At 33.9% G+C, this 19,004-nt stretch overlaps 2 protein-coding genes and 1 long non-coding RNA gene across 3 annotated transcripts; 2 read left to right on the forward strand and 1 right to left on the reverse strand.

Annotated features, from left to right (window-relative positions):
* The first annotated feature begins 5,738 nt into the window (after positions 1-5,738).
* Positions 5,739-7,757, forward strand: LOC123888760 (early endosome antigen 1). The gene has a single exon (XM_045937925.1). The coding sequence runs from the start codon at positions 5,739-5,741 to the stop codon at positions 7,755-7,757; it is 2,019 nt and encodes a 672-aa protein (XP_045793881.1).
* A 2,063-nt stretch (positions 7,758-9,820) lies between these two features.
* Positions 9,821-12,471, reverse strand: LOC123881725 (gibberellin receptor GID1C). The gene is made up of 2 exons (XM_045930458.1): positions 12,057-12,471; positions 9,821-11,550 (listed from the first exon to the last, which is right to left on the reverse strand). The coding sequence occupies exons 1-2, from the start codon at positions 12,096-12,098 to the stop codon at positions 10,552-10,554; spliced, it is 1,041 nt and encodes a 346-aa protein (XP_045786414.1). The 5' UTR covers positions 12,099-12,471; the 3' UTR covers positions 9,821-10,551.
* Positions 12,472-15,837: 3,366 nt separating this feature from the next.
* LOC123923841 lies at positions 15,838-17,191 on the forward strand. Its single transcript, XR_006814500.1, has 2 exons — positions 15,838-16,371; positions 16,928-17,191. It is a non-coding gene; the product is annotated as an uncharacterized LOC123923841 (long non-coding RNA).
* Positions 17,192-19,004: the final 1,813 nt, after the last annotated feature.

Consider the following 19,004-nt stretch of genomic DNA (forward strand, 5'->3'; position numbering starts at 1 on the left):
GTTTGAATTTTGAACGTAGAGAAGTCAAATCCATTAACTGTCTGTAACTATAAATTAATATTCACATTTGAGTGTAGTTGTCATCTTGCACTTGATGCAATCACAAGTAGAAAAATGAATCATTACTCAATCTATATATATGTAATGTAGTTTAACATGTACAAAACGTGAATCCCTCAAAATCGAAATAAAAAAATTGAATATATTATAAAATTTCAACTGCTAATTAATGGCTTTGCAAGTGTTAATTACAAAGAAGAAAATCCACTTAGGTGTGGATATGAACAATAGTATTTAGCTAAGATTCAATGAATAGGGGTGTAGTACTATTTTACTAGCTAGGTCAACTTCTACCATATACTTTATTAGTTAATTAAGTGAGATGTCTCCTAGTCAACAGTTCATTTGCAAGTTAGCTAGCTGTAATGTATTGTGTGTCTAATGAGTAATGAGAGAGTAGTTGATGCTAATATATTTGACCGAGGAGCGTTATGTTTTAAGTGTGAGTGGTTAAGTTCTACATCGACTATAAATGAGAAGAATACTGAATTTATAAAAGATGTGACTCATTAATTTAATGTCTTAAAATTTTTTGTGAAGATGTGACGTCTCTCTCGTCGTCCTAGAGGATTTGATATGATGTTTTTCCCGAACTTTCTCAAACTCCCAAATACCAAGTACTAACAACAATTTACAAACATGTATTTTTACTCCAAAAATCTATAATAATATTAGAGTATCTCTAACCTTTATTGGATCACCTGTTATCTGATTTCCGTTATCAGACCATTTATAAGTAGAGATGATTCTCACATTAAAAACTGATATAAAGTAGAGTAGGACTAATCCAAAAATCTAACATTCATAAATTACTTCATCCAATGTTTGCCAACAAAATTTGTGGCTATATATAGTACAAGATTAATATAAGCATGTGCATGAATGAATGAATAAATATGTAGGAGGCTACAATGTCCCATGCAAATGCAATGCAATGAAGATACATATAATTTTTTTTATTTGTTTTTGAAAACAAGATACATATAAATTGGATTCTTTTTTAATGAATGAATTGATGTGGTAACAGCCACGTGTTGGTAAGAGAGTTAAACGTGGGTGTCCATATCAAATCATATTCAACAACTGACAATGTTTAGGCAGCATCTCCATTGTGTATGTACTTGTAAAAGTCAAGTACTACTTAAGCTCAATTATTGAGTATGCATGTAATGTAAATATATACAGTTTTAGGATAGGACTTTATTCTAGATCTAGAGTTTCTCCCTCATTCGTGTCGTTAATGTGAGTGGTGCTTTGTAATCAAATCAACCAATATAAGATCAAGATAATAGAATATGCACAAGTAGCTTAAAAAATATGATCAGTCATGCTTTTTTATAGAAGAATTAGATAAATTTAGGTTAAATGCATTCAAGATTCTTTTGAGTTCGCGTTTGTAATAGTTAGGTTTTTAAGGTGATAAATAGATTATTTAAATTTCTAACTTATTACACTGTTATTGTTACAATTATTTTACATTTACAAAAATACTGACGTGATCATTTATTTTGATGTTAACCAAATTGAGACTCAATCTGATGTGAACTATGAGGCCCAGACAATCGAGGCCCAACTGAAAGGAATGATAACTAGAGAAGAGCAACGGTGCAACAAGTTAGAAATTTAAATGACCGATTTGTTAACTAAAAAACAAAAGGCTTAAATGCAGTTTTGGCCCCCCAAGTTTCACAATTGCTTGATTTTAGCCCCCTACATTTCAATTGCTTGATTTTAACCCTCTAAGTTTCACAATTGCTTGATTTTAGCCCTCCAAGTTTCAATTGCTCGATTTTGGCCCCCCAAGTTTACCCCATTTTGCATTTGCTGGCCCCCATTGACTTTTTTGACAAAAAATTGCTTATGTGACATTTAAAAAAAAATTAAAAATATGTTTTAATTAAAAAAATTAAAAAATAATAATATTTGCTTTTATAAAAATGTATTAAAAATTGTTTTTTTAATAAAAGGTTTAATAATTATTTTTTATTTAAAAAAAAGTTTACAAAGTTTTTAAAAAATAGTTCATAAAATGTTTTTTTTACTTTTTTATATAACAAAATTATTTTACAAACTACATATAATAAGAAAAATATTTTATAATTTATTTTTAAAAAACAATTTGTAATTTATTTATTTATTTTAAAATACTTATTTAATTTTAAAATGCTACATAACCAATTTTTAATCAAAATATTCAACGGGGGGCTAGCAAATGCAAAATGGGGTAAACTTGGGGGGCCAAAATCGAGCAATTTAAACTTGGAGGGCTAAAATCAAGCAATTGTGAAACTTAGAGGGTTAAAATCAAGCAATTGAAACTTGGGGGGCCAAAATCAAGCAATTGTGAAACTTGGGGGGCCAAAACTGCATTTAAGCCAAAACAAAACTAACCTATTTATTATTTGAAAAACTTAAAAACCTAATTGTTACGATCGTGAAACTTACTCATGAATGCATTTGATTATAAATCTAATTTGGTGATCGTGATTAGTTTTCTAAGATACCAATAGTATAAATAAAGGCATAGATTAATATAATGACTATCAAACAAATAAATGAAAAAATTAATTTTATTAGTAGTTTTTTTTAGTCTCTATTAAAAATATTTTTCTTTATCGATCGTTAGTTGGTCTAGTGGTGATTGACACTAGACTTGGAAGCGAGAATCACAGTTCGAGCCCTAACAACTGCGATGAGGGGTTGAAACCACTTGATGCCATAATTGATTTTCAAATCAAATTAGACGATCCAGTGAACTGAATACTGATGGTGATTGGTGAAAAAAAAATCCTCTATTGAAAGTTGTTCATTACATGCTTCTTTCTGAGTAGAATTTTTTTTATCAAATAATGGAGTATTGTTGGATTTGGATCATGTCCAATTTTTTCTCATGTTTTCTCTCATTTTTCTTAATCCAAGAGTTGGTAAATTACAAAGAATAAAAAGAAGAGAAAATCAACCATTGGATTAAGAAAACATGAGGAAAAATTGAAGAGAATCCAAATCCGAGTATTGTTAAGTATAATCGTTCTGAAACCATCAAGTCCACAACATTGCGTTCACATGAATCATTTTTAAAAAACTGCACTCTGCACCCCCAATTATTTAACGTTGCACCTCCTGCACTAACCCAAGACCGTCTAGGATGAATTTTTCACTCTTAGTAGTGAACCTAAAAGTGCTGCAGATTACAGTCCACATGTTATCATTTACTTTCAATGCTTTCTCTCCCGACACCCCGTGATTTTTTTATATCCCCAAATATTCTAATTTTGTCCTTACAGAAAAATTTGGTTCGCAGAAACCAAATTTTTTCGAGTGCAAATTCAGAGTAAATTTCGACCGAAATTTGTTTTCAAGGCAAAAAAATTGAAAATTCATATGATATAAAAGAAATACGGGGTCGGGGGGAAAAACATCTTTACTTTCGCCATTTTCTTAAGTTATTTCATGCCAAAATTGCTGCGTGTAGGTGAGGAAGGTAACCGGGTTGCCCATGAAGTTGCTAGGTGGGACAAGTGGAAACCAAATGGGGATTGGGCCTCAGAAATTCCATTCTTTTGAATTTTTCTCTCCCACCCCCCCCCCCCCCCCCCCCAACGTCTCTTTTCTATCCCCGAAATTCTATTTTTATCCTTAAATAAAAAATTTGGAACATATTTTTTTGAAATTTTCTAATTCAAATTCGGAAAAAACGTTCTGAAATTTTTATTCAAGGCCAAAAAATTCAAAATATACGTTCCGAAGTTTTTATTCAAGGAAATAAATGAAAACCGGGGGAAGAAACTTTCCATTCTTTTGTATCACAAGTTTTTATTCATTAATTCAAAAAAAAGAAGTTTTTATTCAAGTGAAAAAAAAAATATCAAAAAATGCATTCTGAAGTTTTATTCACGGACAAAAATAAAAACGGGGAAAAGAAATTTTTCATATCACATATCCTTAGAGATATGCCTGTGTAACCCTTTTGTCCTTTAATAAAACTTTTGTTTAAAAAAATTTAAATTATTTAGCAATAATAATTGATAACCATTGTAAAAATGTTCAAAGTAACGGTTTATATAATTAAATTTCATTTAGTATTGTACCAAAAAAAAAATCATTTAGTATAAAAAAAAATTAAATTTTCTTTATAAAAGATGGTCAGTGCATCGATGTCAAACGAAGTGATAATGTGGTATATTTGTTCGCCACAACGAAGAGATAATGTGGTATATGTGTACATAATGAAATGAGATAGTTTTTATATACTTTGTTGATAGTTAACCAACATTTAGAGAACTACATGCTTTGATTCCCTAATCGTCTACGAATACGTAGGACCGGAGACCCTCCCTGTCGAGCTATAATTTCAGTAACTCCATATTTTAAATAAGTATGTTTGTTATAATGTATTAGACTTGCCAAGCTAAATATAGGGGTAGTTAGTGGTGCTCTATGCGCCGCTCATGACCAAAGATTGGGTCGTGACAAAGTAACTTCCATTTTTGAATTGATACTCTATTTGTTTCTTGTTAAGTGTCGATTTTGACTACTGTGTACTATTCACATAATTTATTTTGACCTTGAATTTTAATTAATATATAAAATCAAATGTTAACATATAAGATATTGTTCAATTTATCTCAACAAGTATCTCATCTAGGGGTATAATTAAAAAATCGATTAAACCTATAATCCAATTTGAAAAAAACCAATCGTTTTTATCGGATGAAAAACCGAACCAATAAAAATTGAAGTGATTTGATTAGGTTTTTGATTTTAATATTATCGTATTTCTGTGTAAAAAAATAATATTATAGTATTTTTTTTTTGAAAAATAATAATTATAAACCCATCAATCGAATTGAACCTAACTGATTCAAACTAGATTGTTAAATTTGGTTTATCTTTTGTTGGTATTAACCCTCTGATTTTAAGAGGAAGGAGCTCGATAATCTAAAATTCGACGGAGAGACAAATAAATGAGTAAACTGTCAAATACCCCCCTGAAATTTAGAAACAGGCAAATACATTCTGAAATTTTAAAATTCGTCAAATACCCCATGAAATTTGGAAATAGGCAAATACCCTCCTGAAATTATAAAAAGTCAATCAAATTGCCCCATGACACTACCAGTCAGAGTCCACGTCAAGGGGTAATTTGATTGACGCTTTATAATTTCATGGTGTATTTGCTTATTTCCAAATTTCGAGAGATAATTTGACGAATTTTAAAATTTCAGGGAAGTATTTGACAGTTTACTCACAAATAAATTCTAACCAAGAATTATTTCTATAAAAAATCGAATTTGAGTTATTCCGAACAACGAACCAACCAACACCCCTTGGTCTCCCCTGAAGTTTCACAAGGTGGCCAACAAAATCAAGAAATCTTTGAAATTGAAACTTGAAATGAAAAAATGAATTAAAAAATGAAAAAATAAAAAATAGTACTAGTATATAAACATCGTTTTCATTTTAGGGTTTGGACCCCAAAAATTTGAAATTCGAATAGCAGCAACCCACACACTACACCACAAAACCTACAAAATCTTTATTTTCTTACCTCTTCTATTCTATCTCTAATCTCTATCCCCCATTCATTTCACACTCACCTTTCAATTTTCATTTCATTATTACATTACATAGAGATAAAGAATCAAAAACCCTCATCCTCATTTTTTTTCACTATAAATATGGCCAAAAAGAGAGGGCAAACAAAGCCCAAAACCGTAACCCCACCACCACCACCAACACCACCCACCATTGGTGGTGACCCTTTTGTTCAGATTCAGAATCTCAAAGAACTCAACGGCAATCTTCTCAAACAAACCACCGAACAGAGAACCCGCATTCAAGATCTTCTTAACTCTAATAACCACGCCGCCATGGAAATCTCTGATAAAAATCTCGCCTTGGAGGTTGAAAACTCTGTTTTCTTCATTTTCGCTAAGACCCAGATGGCGGAATTAGGGTTTCTCTTTGATAAGGTTGTTGAAGAGAAAAATGAGATCAGTTATGAGGTTGCGGCTCACAAGGAGAAAGTGGATAACCTAGCGTTGGTCCTGGAGGATGAGAAGAGGAGTGTTGAGAAGTTGAAGTTGGATGCACGGAAACTGTTTGATGAAAAGGCTGAGAAAGAAAGAAGGGTTCAAGAACTTGAGAAAGATAGGGATTTGGCTGTGAAGAAGTCGTATGAGTCGGTGAAAGTTATTGATGAGTTGAAGGAGAAGATTGATATGGTGGTGAAGGAGAAGAATGAGGCTGAGGGTGTGAACAGTACTCAGAGGACAAAGATTTTGAATCTTGAAATTGAGCTGCAGCATGTTAATGATGTTTTGGAGAATTTGCAGAATGAAGAGGCGAAGATGCGTGCTAAGGTTGGTGAACTGGAAGGAAATATTGGGTTGGCTGTTGAGAAGGAAAATGAAATGATTGTGGAAAACAGCAAATTGCTTGCAGAGAAGAAGGAGATGGAGAAGAGTATTCAGAGTTTAACTGAGGGGAGGGATAGTGTTAATAGGACTCTTGATATGGTTCGGATAGAGTTGGAGAATAGGCAGCGTGAGGTTGATGAAGTGAATAGAGCGAGAGATGAGATTGAGAAGGTTAAAGTTAGCTGCGAGAATGAAATTGTTGAGTTGCAAGGTGAAGTGAGTCGACTGAGGGGTGTTGTTGATGAGTTGAAATTGTCCTGTGAAGAATTTGAAGAGAAAAACAATGGATTGCTCTCTCAAGTTCATCATTATAGGAATGCTGTTGGGGAAGTGGAGCTTGAGAGGGATAATATCAGAAAGGAATATGATGAGGAGAAAAACAAAGTGGAGAATTTGCAGTCACAAGTAGTGGAAATGGAGAAAAAAACTGAGCTATTACTTGCTGAAGTTCAATCTTATAGAAATGCTGTTGGAGAAGTGGAGCTTGAGAGGGATACCATCAAAATGGGATATGATGAGGAGAAAAACAAAGTGGAGAATTTGCAATCACAAGTAGTGGAAATGGTGGGGAAAATTGAGCAAATACTTGCTCAAGTTCAATCTTATAAGAATGCTGCTGAAGAAGTGGAGATTGAGAGGGATAACATCAGAAAGGGATATGATGAGGAGAAAAACAAAGTGGACGACTTGGAATCACATGTTGCTGAATTGAAGCTTAAGAATGATATCATCATGAAGGAATTCAGTGGGGAGAAGAATAAGGTGGCGAATTTGGAGTTGCAAGTTGCGGAACTGAAGGAAAAAATTGAGAATGCTGCAGCTGACTTGATCAAGATGAGAAGTGAGAAAGATAAGGTGAATGAGACAAACAAGGAGCTGGAAAGTGGTCTAGATGTTACACGTCGTAGCCTTATCGCAACCGAACAAGAGCGGGATGATTTGAGAGCTAAGTTTGAGTCATCTTGCGTCAACTCAAAGCAGGCCTTTGAATTGTTAAAGAGTACTGCTGCACATCTGTCTAAGGAAAGCTTGGAACTGACTCCTCGCAGTGAGAAGAAGCATGAGGAAGAAATTCAGTCTTTTGCTGAAGAATTGGAGGCAATAAAGGAAGCATTCAAAGTTAAGGATGAGATGGTGGATGATATGAAGAAACAAGTTGTATCACTACAGAGATCTGTATCTGATGCACATAAAGGTAAGAACATGTGGACTGGGATATCCTCTGCTACTGCTATTTTGGCTGCTGCATTGACTGCTTATATTGCTAAAGGACGCTGAAATGTTTACCTTTTATCTTCTATGATGAGTTTTTTGTAATAGGATCAAGATATACCTTGGTTTAGCTTAACATCTTTGATCTTTCTTAATGAATAACTTTTGTTTAAAGATTTTGATCTCTACTTGGTCTATATTGACATTTGACAGAAAGAAACTAGTAGAAATGTGTTGGCTAACTATAATAAAATGATATGCTATTTGGTCTTAACTTGTGTTAGATGTCTACATTTTAGAACTGTTATAGTACATTTTGGCATTCTGCGAATTTGAATAAAAGTATCGGAAACAAATGGTGGCTAATTCTACTGTGCATTGCACCATTTATAAGTTTGTTTTCACCATTCAACCAATAAGTTTCACCCTCTTACAAATCTTCTACCCTCCACATCTGTTTACACTGCTGCCTCGCATGGTGGCCTCTTGTTCTGGTTGTTTTTCACCGTGGTCAGCGCCACAACTTTGCACAAACATGACTATAGTCTTCTATTGATTCACATCGCCCACACCCATTTCCATGATGACCACTGTCTCTGTCATTGCTGAGGATCACCACAACCGTGGAGTTGTTAGTCGATTCATTTGTATCAACACGTTCAGGAATCACCGAATCAGGATCAAACATCTATATCAACCAATACCTATTGATATTATTGTTAAACATTATGATTTATTTGATTTGATGATATTTTAGTTTTAATGACAATATTTCAAAAGAATGAAACACAATAGTTGTCTTATATTATGGTTTTTTATTTTCAGCACTAATGTAAATAAGTTCTTAGCAACCATAATTTTTTAACTGACATATTATGGCTGGTATGTGCAACTTTAGCATAATGCAAAAGTGTCACGAACCATATTTAAGCCATCCAAATGCCCTCTTGAGTGCACCTAAATTCACCATGCATGGTCCTGCTTCCAAAATAATAAAGTTTGTGGATGGTCCTTGCTTATATTTGTAGGGTACTTGTTGGGAGTGAAAAAAGAAGCTCATATTTGTGTGGCCTTTTACTTTTACAAAAGAGGCAATTCACTCCAATTATAGTATTATCTTATGTCTTCATAATTTCTAAATTATTACTAGATTCTCGATTCTAATTAAATATTTTGTTTTGACTGGCTTTAAAGAGAACTTTTCAAACAAATACTAGATTCACGCCTAATATGTTTCTCTCAAACAGGGTTTAAAGGTTGGATATTTAGTATTTATAGTAACATAAAATAAATAAATCATAATAATACAAATTGAAAGAGATGTAATTTATCAAAATTTACTAAATATGATGAAGGTCTACTAACTTACGACCATATTGATGCATTCCCAAAATTGTATATCAAATAATTATATGAAATGTTAATAAAATTTCAGTCTCATCTATAAATTTCAAAAATAGTATTGACATGTGTCTTAGGTGTCTTATATTAATTGATGGTAATTTTACTGACATGGTATGTTAAGTATTATGACCTTTATCCTCTACAGTTGCAATATGGTACTGCAGTTGTAGAGGATCCAACGTGATAGTTATGTTTGCTCCCTTTCTTAATCCTCATTCTCTCCTCCATCCTCTTCTCCTGTTGCCCCCTCCATCTCCACCTCTACACTCACTCCAGGTTCAACTTCAAATGTGTTACCCTTGAATTATGATGTTTCAACTATGGTGGTCGCAATGCAATGAAATTAAACCACATCAAATTTGCAATATGAGTAAGGGTTCAATTGATTCTACACCTAACGTGAAGAAGATTTTGTGATTATAATTTTTTTGAGTTGAAAGAGGTGGAGATGGGTTGCAAAGTGGTACGACACAACATTTGTCGGAAGGTGACAAGTTTAGTCGTTAAGGACAAGGATTCAAATTTATCTCTTAATTTGACTATCTCTTCTATTTTAAAAATAAAAATAACGAAGAGAAATAGTAACATTAAAAGAGAGACACAAAATCGAGAGCGATGCATAGGAGAGCTATGTAAAGGAGATGATCCAAGTTGAAAAGTGAAAGAGTATCACAAAGGGGTAGGGTGGGAAAAGAGGAAAGTAGAGAGAGCAACACAATACAAACTGAAAAATATCTTATTTTTTGACAAACTGAAAAATATCTAATGCATACATAAAAAACACAATACAAATACAAACCCTACCATTACAGCAAAAAGTAAAAAAAAAAAAAAAAATCCATTTACAATTGCAAAGACTGTCCATTGCCAAACAAGGAGGACAAGTCAAGACACAAGAACATAAAATTAGCAATATAGAGAAAAGATGAACAGTACTAAAAGCACATATACTAGGATAACACAAACGTATATATAATCAAACAGCACCAACATATATGATTGATACTTTCCCTATCAGAGTTCCCAAATTAGTTATATATATAACACTTGCCTTATAAGGACAAGCCCCACTGATTGGCCATCAAAGATAAGAAGCCCTTAAATAGAAAACATTGTCTTCATCTCTTCTTTTTGGCTGAAAGTCAAAGTAGGTAATCACAACTTTAGTGGTTCCCATAAACATGGCCATAGCTCCCCTTTTTGTCCTAAAAAACTTTCAGTTATCTGCAACACCCACTTTCCTGATGATGTGTTCCAGAAAACATAATATAGCTAGCTATATGCTGATTACATTACACCATTTCTTGCAACACAAGTAATATCATATAAGTAGTACCTACCTAATCATGGGAGCAAAGTCATAAAAGAGGCCAAAATGTAAACAAGTTAATAAGCGGCGTAGCTATTACCTACACAGTCTTTCTAAAAAACCCTTCATGTGTGGCAAAAGTTAAGCCTATGAACAGTCAAAGTTGACAAATTGTTTTATCTCATCCATGACAAGAGAGAAATGCTCATTATTTGGCAGCAAGTAAAATCCAATCGTGGCTTGCTCTAGAAATAGTAACTTCACATTTTGTCCGGCTTTCTCAAGCCCTTTGGCGTAACCCAATTGCCAATCTTGAACAAGATCCAAACCAGCAACCACGACAAGGCTCTTAGGAAAGGTAACCCCTTCAAGGCTTCGTCCCTTGGGACCAAAAGGGTTACACGCGTGATGATCTCTATCTTCCCCTTCGGGAAGAAAAGCTCTCCAATACCAGTCTCTATCTTTAACTCTAACAAAATACCTCCCATCGAGACGCTTTTCAGATTCTGTCCTTTCTTCCCCACCAAACAATGGATTGAGCAGTATATTCCCCAAAACCTGAATTTCCGAATCTAAAGCTTTCAAGGCAACATGGTGCACAATGTTCCCGCCCGAACTATCACCAACCATGTAGATGTGAACCTTGTTATCCTTTTTGCTCTGCAGCCAAGTTCTAGTACTAACCCATTTTAGAGCTTTCCACCCATCTTCATAAGCACAAGGATACCTATTTTCAGGTGCACGCCTATAATTCACAGAGACAACAACGGCATTACAAATACCAACCAATCGACGACACAAGGTATCATATATAGCACTGTTAGCCGAAGAATGTGCAAAACTTCCACCATGGAAGAACACAAGAACAGGAAGAACCTCAGCAGTAACAGGCTTCTCAAGATCAACAATGTTCACATGATTTTCATCTCCCTCAACAGGACGGTAGATTCGAGTAAGGAGATTAGTTTCCCTATCAACAATGACATCAAATGAGAAAACTCCATCCACAGGGTTGGCATTTGCCGGAACTTTTCGATCAAGAAACTCTGCCAAGTCACGGTTGAATGTCCCGTCAGGACGACGGAGAAGATTGTATGCTAACTTAAAATTGGAGATCAAAACCCACATGTTCAACGGAACCACCATCTGCATCAAATTTCATTTATTTATTCATTCATTCATTTATCTAATTAACAAAATTACAAACATAAAAATCTCGTGATTTTAGCTCAGTTAGCAGGACATTGCATTATATATGCAGGAGCTGGGGTTGGAACAAAAAAAATTGAAATTAAGAAACTATGCTACTTGACCAAAAAAATAAAATTACAAACATAGAATATCTAAAATGAAATTTTAAACCCAATAAATATAATTTATTGAAATTAAGAAACCAAACCAAATAGACAAACCCTAAACATAACATAGACACAGTCAAAGATAAAACAGGGAAACGATCCAACCAACCAACCAACACCAATATAACTAATACAACAAACTTCAATCCATAAAAACAAAACAAATTAAAATGAAAAGCCCAAAACTAATAAAAAATAGAAAATTATTATACAAGAGGTAATAGCATAGAAACCAACTCAAAGAGCATAAAAAAACAAAAGAAAAGGAAGAATAAATGTAATAAGCGTTGTTACCTTGGAATCGTTGGGGTTGAGTGGTTGGTTACTTCCAGCCATTGGATTGGTTTTAGAGCGCAGATCCGTAGGTAAGAAGATTGGTTTGATTGATTGTTCAGTTCAGGAGGATGATGAGAAATTCATCAAGTAAGAAGAAGAAGAAGGAGAAGGAGAAGCATTTGAGTAGAGTAGAGTAGTGTAGTGTAGTGTTGAAGATCGAAGGCAGAAGAGAGTGGAGAGTGGTGGTGAAGGATAAGAAAAAGTGCGCAGTGTAGAAAATGCTAAAGTGATACACACACACACACAGAGAGCATGCCCAATCACACCGCACCACAGCCACAACCACAGCCCAAATACTACACACCGTTACGTGGCTCCCACTACAATCACTTCATTTAATTCTTTTTCTCTTTTCTTCTTCACTTGCCATCAATTGCGAAATAAGTAAAATTTATTCAATTAATGATTATTTTACTTTTTTATTAACACTCTGGTTTTCAAGGGAAAGTCTCGGTAATTTAGAGTTCAATCGTGAGGTAAATAAAGTTTGGTCAAAAATTGTTTCCACAAATAATCGAACTTATTCTCTCGAACAATTCATCCTAGCGAGAACTTATTAACCACGTTCAATGTCTTAGATTGTGATTATTCTCACAAAATAAAATTGGAGTTCGCTTAAACAATTTGTATTTCTCATTAATAACTTTATTCTAATTACGTCATCGTGAACTTAGCTCAGTTGATAAGTACATCGTATATCGGCACCATATTATATTGTAATTCATCCTATCTCTTTATAAAAAATAATTTATTTTAAATGCATTAAATAATTATTGTATTTCGGTGGCGGATAGGAGGGGGTGGGGAGTGGGGGAAGCGTGTCGGAGATGGCAGCTGTGTCTCTTTGTGTGAGAGAAGTTGCATATGGAGCGTTATGTCGCTTTGGATTCTATTTTCTTGCAGGACGCTACACAGGACGCTACACCAGATCGGTGGAGATGGTTGTCTGATCCTAATGCAGGTTAATTGGTCTACGGAGCTTATCATTTGTTAACTCACATCGTTCCGTTAGCGATGACTGCTCATAGTGACGTTATTTGGAACAAAATTGCTCCCCTGAAAGTGTCTCTTTTTGCTTGGAGGTTACTCAATAATCGGCTTCCAACAAAAGATAATTTGATTCGCCACGGAATGACTCATTTGAATTCAACATTATGCGCAGGTGGTTTTGGAGTCGCTGAAACTTCCAACCATTTGTTTTTAATTAGGTTGTAATTTTTCTCATTTTCTCTAGAATAAAATTCTTCATTGGTTAGGTGTGTATGGTCCATTATCAAATGTTGTTGGTGACCACACTTCACGATTTTGTAATGCTTATGTTTTTCGTAAAGAGGTTCGTTCAGGTTTACAAGTGGCTTGGTTGACTTGCTGTTGGATTCTCTAGAAGGAGAGAAAGAGTAGGATTTTGCTCATAAAGATTTTTTGGTGGATATGTTGTTTGACAAGGTAAAAAGATTATCATTGTGGTAGTTTTTTTTTTTAAGGAAATCATTATGGTAGTTGAAGACTAAAAGGAAAGTTTAAATTATGATTTGAATATGTGGTGGTTAAATCCATCGTCTTGCTTATGATTTTAATTGAACTTCTAACTATTAACTATTAATGTTGTTGCATCTTTTGTAATCTTTTTATAAACTCCTTAGTTAACCATATATATGCCTAACTATATTTCAATTTATAGTATATTTTTTTGGCTTCTTCAAAAAAATATATTATATTTAATCTATAATATAGAAAAGAACGAAGAAAATATGTCAAGTGTCAATTTGTAAATGGGACTACAATTTTGTTTGGTTGCGGATTAGTTTATTTAAGTTGGTCTCCTGCTTTAATATCATTTGGATTTTTTTCCTTGTATTTCTGTAACATATAGTATGGTTCTACTAGAAAAAGTAACATAGCACGATTCTATTTGAATAAAAAAAGAAGAAAAAAACAACAACCATTTATAAAATATGATTGGTGGACTCCAATTATGATGAGCACTTATATTTTAAAGCTATATTTTAATCTTTTCCGTAAGACCATCCAAAAATAATAAAATATTACTTGAGTCATTTTATTTAATTTAATAAGTTAAAACTAACAATCTTCTTATTGTCAAAAAAAAAAAAGAACAAAGCTTCCTTACAGTTGAAAACGACATCATTTTGGTGTCTTACAATACAACAGTGTTTTCTTTTTTTTGGTACAATTACAACATGCTATTTTATACAAATATAGTATGTTTTAATGTAATTTTAGAAATTTATTTATAGATTTAGGTTTTTTGCAAATAGCATGTTAGCGTTGCTAAAAATAAATATGGAGTGAGTTTGATTTTTTTAGTCAAGTAGTTTCATGGTTAAAAAAATTCAATATTTGAAGTAAATAAATGAAAATTTTCAATTGTCAAAAAAAATAATTTCAAATTCGAATTCCGACCTCTTTGTATATAATACGATGTCTCTATCAAGTAAGTTTCATCTTTAATAAAACTTGTTTGAGTCATCCAGCATTGGAATTGAATCTATTAATTCTATTGATCCAATCCATCATATTTAACAAGTTTTATTAACAAGTTTTATTTGCAGTATCCATTGAAAAAAATCATACGCCTATATCAATAAATTGATCTAAATGATAAGAAATTTAATCTCTTTAAACATATAATGAGGAGTTTCATCATTAAATCATGCGTGTAGAGAAAAATTAAGTTGAAATGAGAAAATGTTAAAAACTAAATCGTATGTTATATAATCCAATTTTGCATGGTTCAATCTGTATTCACTCTATTTTTAAATATTATTCTCATATTCCAACATTGTGGAAGGGGGAAAATGGCCAAGAGAAAATCTCACTGAAAATCGTTAGTCAAATTCTTCAATAAAAATTAGTCATCCATAAAATTAACGGGTATTTCGCACCCATAACATGGTTACCAAAAACTAACATAAGATATGCTCTAAGTGGCTCAAGAAAACAATACAAATAGTATTTCAGTGACCAAATAACTTTTTTTTTTACTAAAAAGTGACCAAATAACATAAATAAGCAATAAGATGCACATATCAGACCATAACAGGTAGCAGTAGCAGACTCCTCAATGCTAATGCTATTCAACATTGATGTTTCACATCTGCTCCACAATAAGCTACAATCACAAACATTGAAATATTTTAAAAATACCCACTAGTTCTCCACTCAACCTGTTCTAAACATGATCATACCCAACATTGATCCTTGCTGACATGGAAACCGAAAGTGCACCAGTCTCTTCTTATAACATTGGTTCCAGACAGCATTTCATTTCATTCACTTAGTCAAACCACTGATCATGTACAACATAAAGAGAATAACACCACAGTCCACACTCCCAAGTCACTAATATTTGAACACTATCTTATACTCTCAAAAGACTAATAATTACTAAAAGGCACAGAGATCTCATAAAAGATATGGAAATAAATCTCATCAGCAAATAATCATCTACGATTCTCAAGTCACATCCATTAACATCACAATGCAAATGCCACTTTGGGGCCTATATGTTTTGTATTATCCAATATATTGAGGGGGGAGGAGATCCTCTCATCTCTCTTTTTTTTTTTAGCAGCAGCAAAAGAAGATAAATATATTAAAATAGGGGCACAAGGAATGCCAAATCTATTGTACAACAATTCAGAACAGCAGGCTTCAACTATAATTAGGGGTGAGCAAAATATCTGGTCACGTGCATAAAACTAGGGGTGGACAGGACCCGAAAAACTGGCCCAATCCGTGTTAGCCCAACAAAAAAAACCGAACCGGGTCGGGTTCAAGCAAAAAACGGGTTTCGCGGGTCTAAACATCGGTTTCATATGACTAGAGATGGGCGGGTCCGGTTTTGGTTTTGTCAACCACGGATAACCGAACCGACCCATCATTTAATATATATATATTTTTTATTACTAATAATAATTAATAACTATAATGACGCCGTTTCATCGTTTGATCTATTCCTTTTGTTTCCTCTCCCACTCACACTTTGTTATTTTTCCAAACCCTAGCAGAGTGAAACACTCAGCCGCCGTCCACTCGTTCCTTCGTTTTCTCAACTCGTTCGTTCGATTTCCCTCCACCGCCGTCAAACTCAAAGTATCCACCATCTATCTCCTCCATTTTCTTCGTTTTCGATTTCTTTATTGGGTTTTTCGTTTTCGATTTCTTTACATAAGAAGAAAGATATAAAACTCCTCATGGCTGAGAAACAAAGAGGCTACACTTCTTTGCGAGGTTGAAGGCGTAGACAAAGGTTAGAGTTTTGATCTGTTTATTTCGTTTTTTGTTAAAGTTTTCAAGTCTTCTCTGTATTTGACTAGCATTTTGATCTGTCGTTTTTAATCTTTAAATCTACATGGTAAATAATAATCTTCAGATCTACACATTCCTCTTCAGATCTACATGGAATGTGGAACCTGAGATTTTTTTGATGGAATCTTGTTTTTTTTCTGGTCTGTAGACTTAGCCTTTGATGTAGCAATTTTAGTTGCAATTTCCTTGGCTTTTGCTGTTCTGTTATTGGTTTTAGTGGGTTTGGTTCAGGAAGAGCTTTTGTCTTCCTTGCCTCTCCCTTTAGTGGGTTTGCAGTATTAAAAAAAAAGATCTACATAGTATCTTATTTTTATTTGATTTATGATTTATGGTTCATTGAAAGGTAATATAAAATTTGTTGTGTAAAATGTTGGATCCATAAATCTGTGAACTTGTATATTGACTATTGAGATAGGTAGTGATATTTATATTAAACTCTTATAATTTATTTTTATCATTTTATTTGTTGTATCTTAATAATTATTTCCCTTTTGCAGAAATAACATCTCCGTGCTTCTGGTTTGAGGATCCTTAGTCCTTGTTTTAACTATAAAAATAGATATTTATCCCAGGAAACTCTAAGATTTGGAGGCTTGAAGGAAGAACCATCATCCTTTTATTGTTGTGCAGGAGTTACATCAAGAGTAGAGTGAAAATGAAAATTGAAAAGTGATGTTGGTATTGAAATGAATATAAATCCCAATCTAGTTCTTCAAGTGTTTATGGATTATTCAGTCAAAAAATAAAGTGTTTATGAATTATAAGTGTTGTAATATTTTTTATTAGTGTTTTGTTGAGTATATACTATTGTTTATGTTTATAAATGTATTTTATATATTGTGTGTTAATTTAATTGGACTGAAATTAAAATGATACAATAAAAATGATCCAAAAGTAAAATAAGGGCCTAATTTGTAGCATGAATGAGACAAAACAGCCTAATTTCAAAAGAAAAGTGGCCCATTAATGTACCAAAAAAAAAAAAAAGTTTGGCCTAGATACAGCCCAACCCGTAACAAACTACCCGTCTGACCCGTTATCCGCTTAACCCGAACCCGCTTTACCCGAACCTCAAAACCAGATTGATTTGGGCCAGTAGATATCACCCGTGGATTGGGCCGGTTTGAGGTTTTGGGCCCATACCGACCCAAACCGGCCCGTTGTCCACCCCTACATAAAACCACATCCAAATCCAAAATCATATCTAATTAATCGGTTATTTACAAACAAATATAAACCGGTCTATCACAAAATGGTTGGTCATCCGCTTTTATAAATCCAGTTTTTATTTGGGATGTCCAGATCTATAACCATATCCGTTGGATCACAAAAAATGTAGAGATCTAGATAAATACTCCATCTTTCATCACCACAATTTTCTATTAATAAATCAACCCCTTGGGTCCAAGCAACAGGGAACTTTAAAACTAACCCCACTACAAAGGATACAACAGCAAACAGATTCCATCAACACAAGAGACTAAAAAAGGTTCCATCCGTCCCTTAACATAGAATAAAACCTGATCAAGCGTGAACGTTCAAACAAGATCACCTCGGGATCCCGGCCCTTGTCACGAAAGCAAACGGAAACGTGCAGTGAAAGGGACTGCAACCCGCAGCTACTGAACAAGGAATTTGGGATGTAACCGACGATTCACGATGAACTCACACTTTAGCAGGATATTCAGAACAAGTGCAAAAATCGGAACCGAAAAAAACACTACAGATGGTCCATATTCCCATCATCAAGATCAGTTTTTTCCACTGTCAATGACCTGCATAGTTACCAGCAAGAAAACAGCACACCAGAGCCATGATATAAAATTAAAACTAACGGAAACTAGCCAACACTCATCCTTCCCGCGCCCATACAAACTAACGGATTCAAAATCCATTCATAAAGATTACAAGAGAAATCTTTGGCCCGAGCTTTTAAAGTTTTCCACGCAGAGATTTTGATCTCTTCCACCACACTCTCCCAGTTAAATCTAGCTTGATTAAAAATCATCGCATTTCTAGCCTTCCAAATTGAGTTAACAGTAGAGAACCAGATAATGTTTAGCCTTTCCTTAGTTTTCGCCCTGCCACATATTTAAGTTTTTAAACATGAGCAGATACACGTACCCCCTTCCACGTAAGCTATCGAAATCCCTAACCATTTTGCGATCTCGTTCCAAGCCACTGACAGTATAGGACAATAAAATAAATAAATGATTCTCCGTTTCTATGATGCCACAGCCACCTACGCAAAAATTTGATGAAATAATATTGATCCCTCTCCTCCTAAGGTTCTCTTTTGTAGGAAGTCTTCCTTGAAACAGTCGGCACGCTAAGATTGACAATTTCAAAGGAATCAACGGACTCCACACCATACTAGCCCATATTGGTTCTTCGTCCTCCCCTAAGATCCTCTCATCACATATTAAGGGATATGTACCAACAACCAATCATAATTCGCTAACATAAAAAAAATTACCAGTATGCATTTGTCTTTTATTTAAAAGTTGTAAATTATGATATAGCAAATTAAGAGTTGTGATTGAATGTCAGTGAAAAACAATTTTACACCGATAG

This window comes from Trifolium pratense, linkage group LG1 (genome assembly GCF_020283565.1).
Source record: "Trifolium pratense cultivar HEN17-A07 linkage group LG1, ARS_RC_1.1, whole genome shotgun sequence".
NCBI lineage: Eukaryota > Viridiplantae > Streptophyta > Magnoliopsida > Fabales > Fabaceae > Trifolium > Trifolium pratense.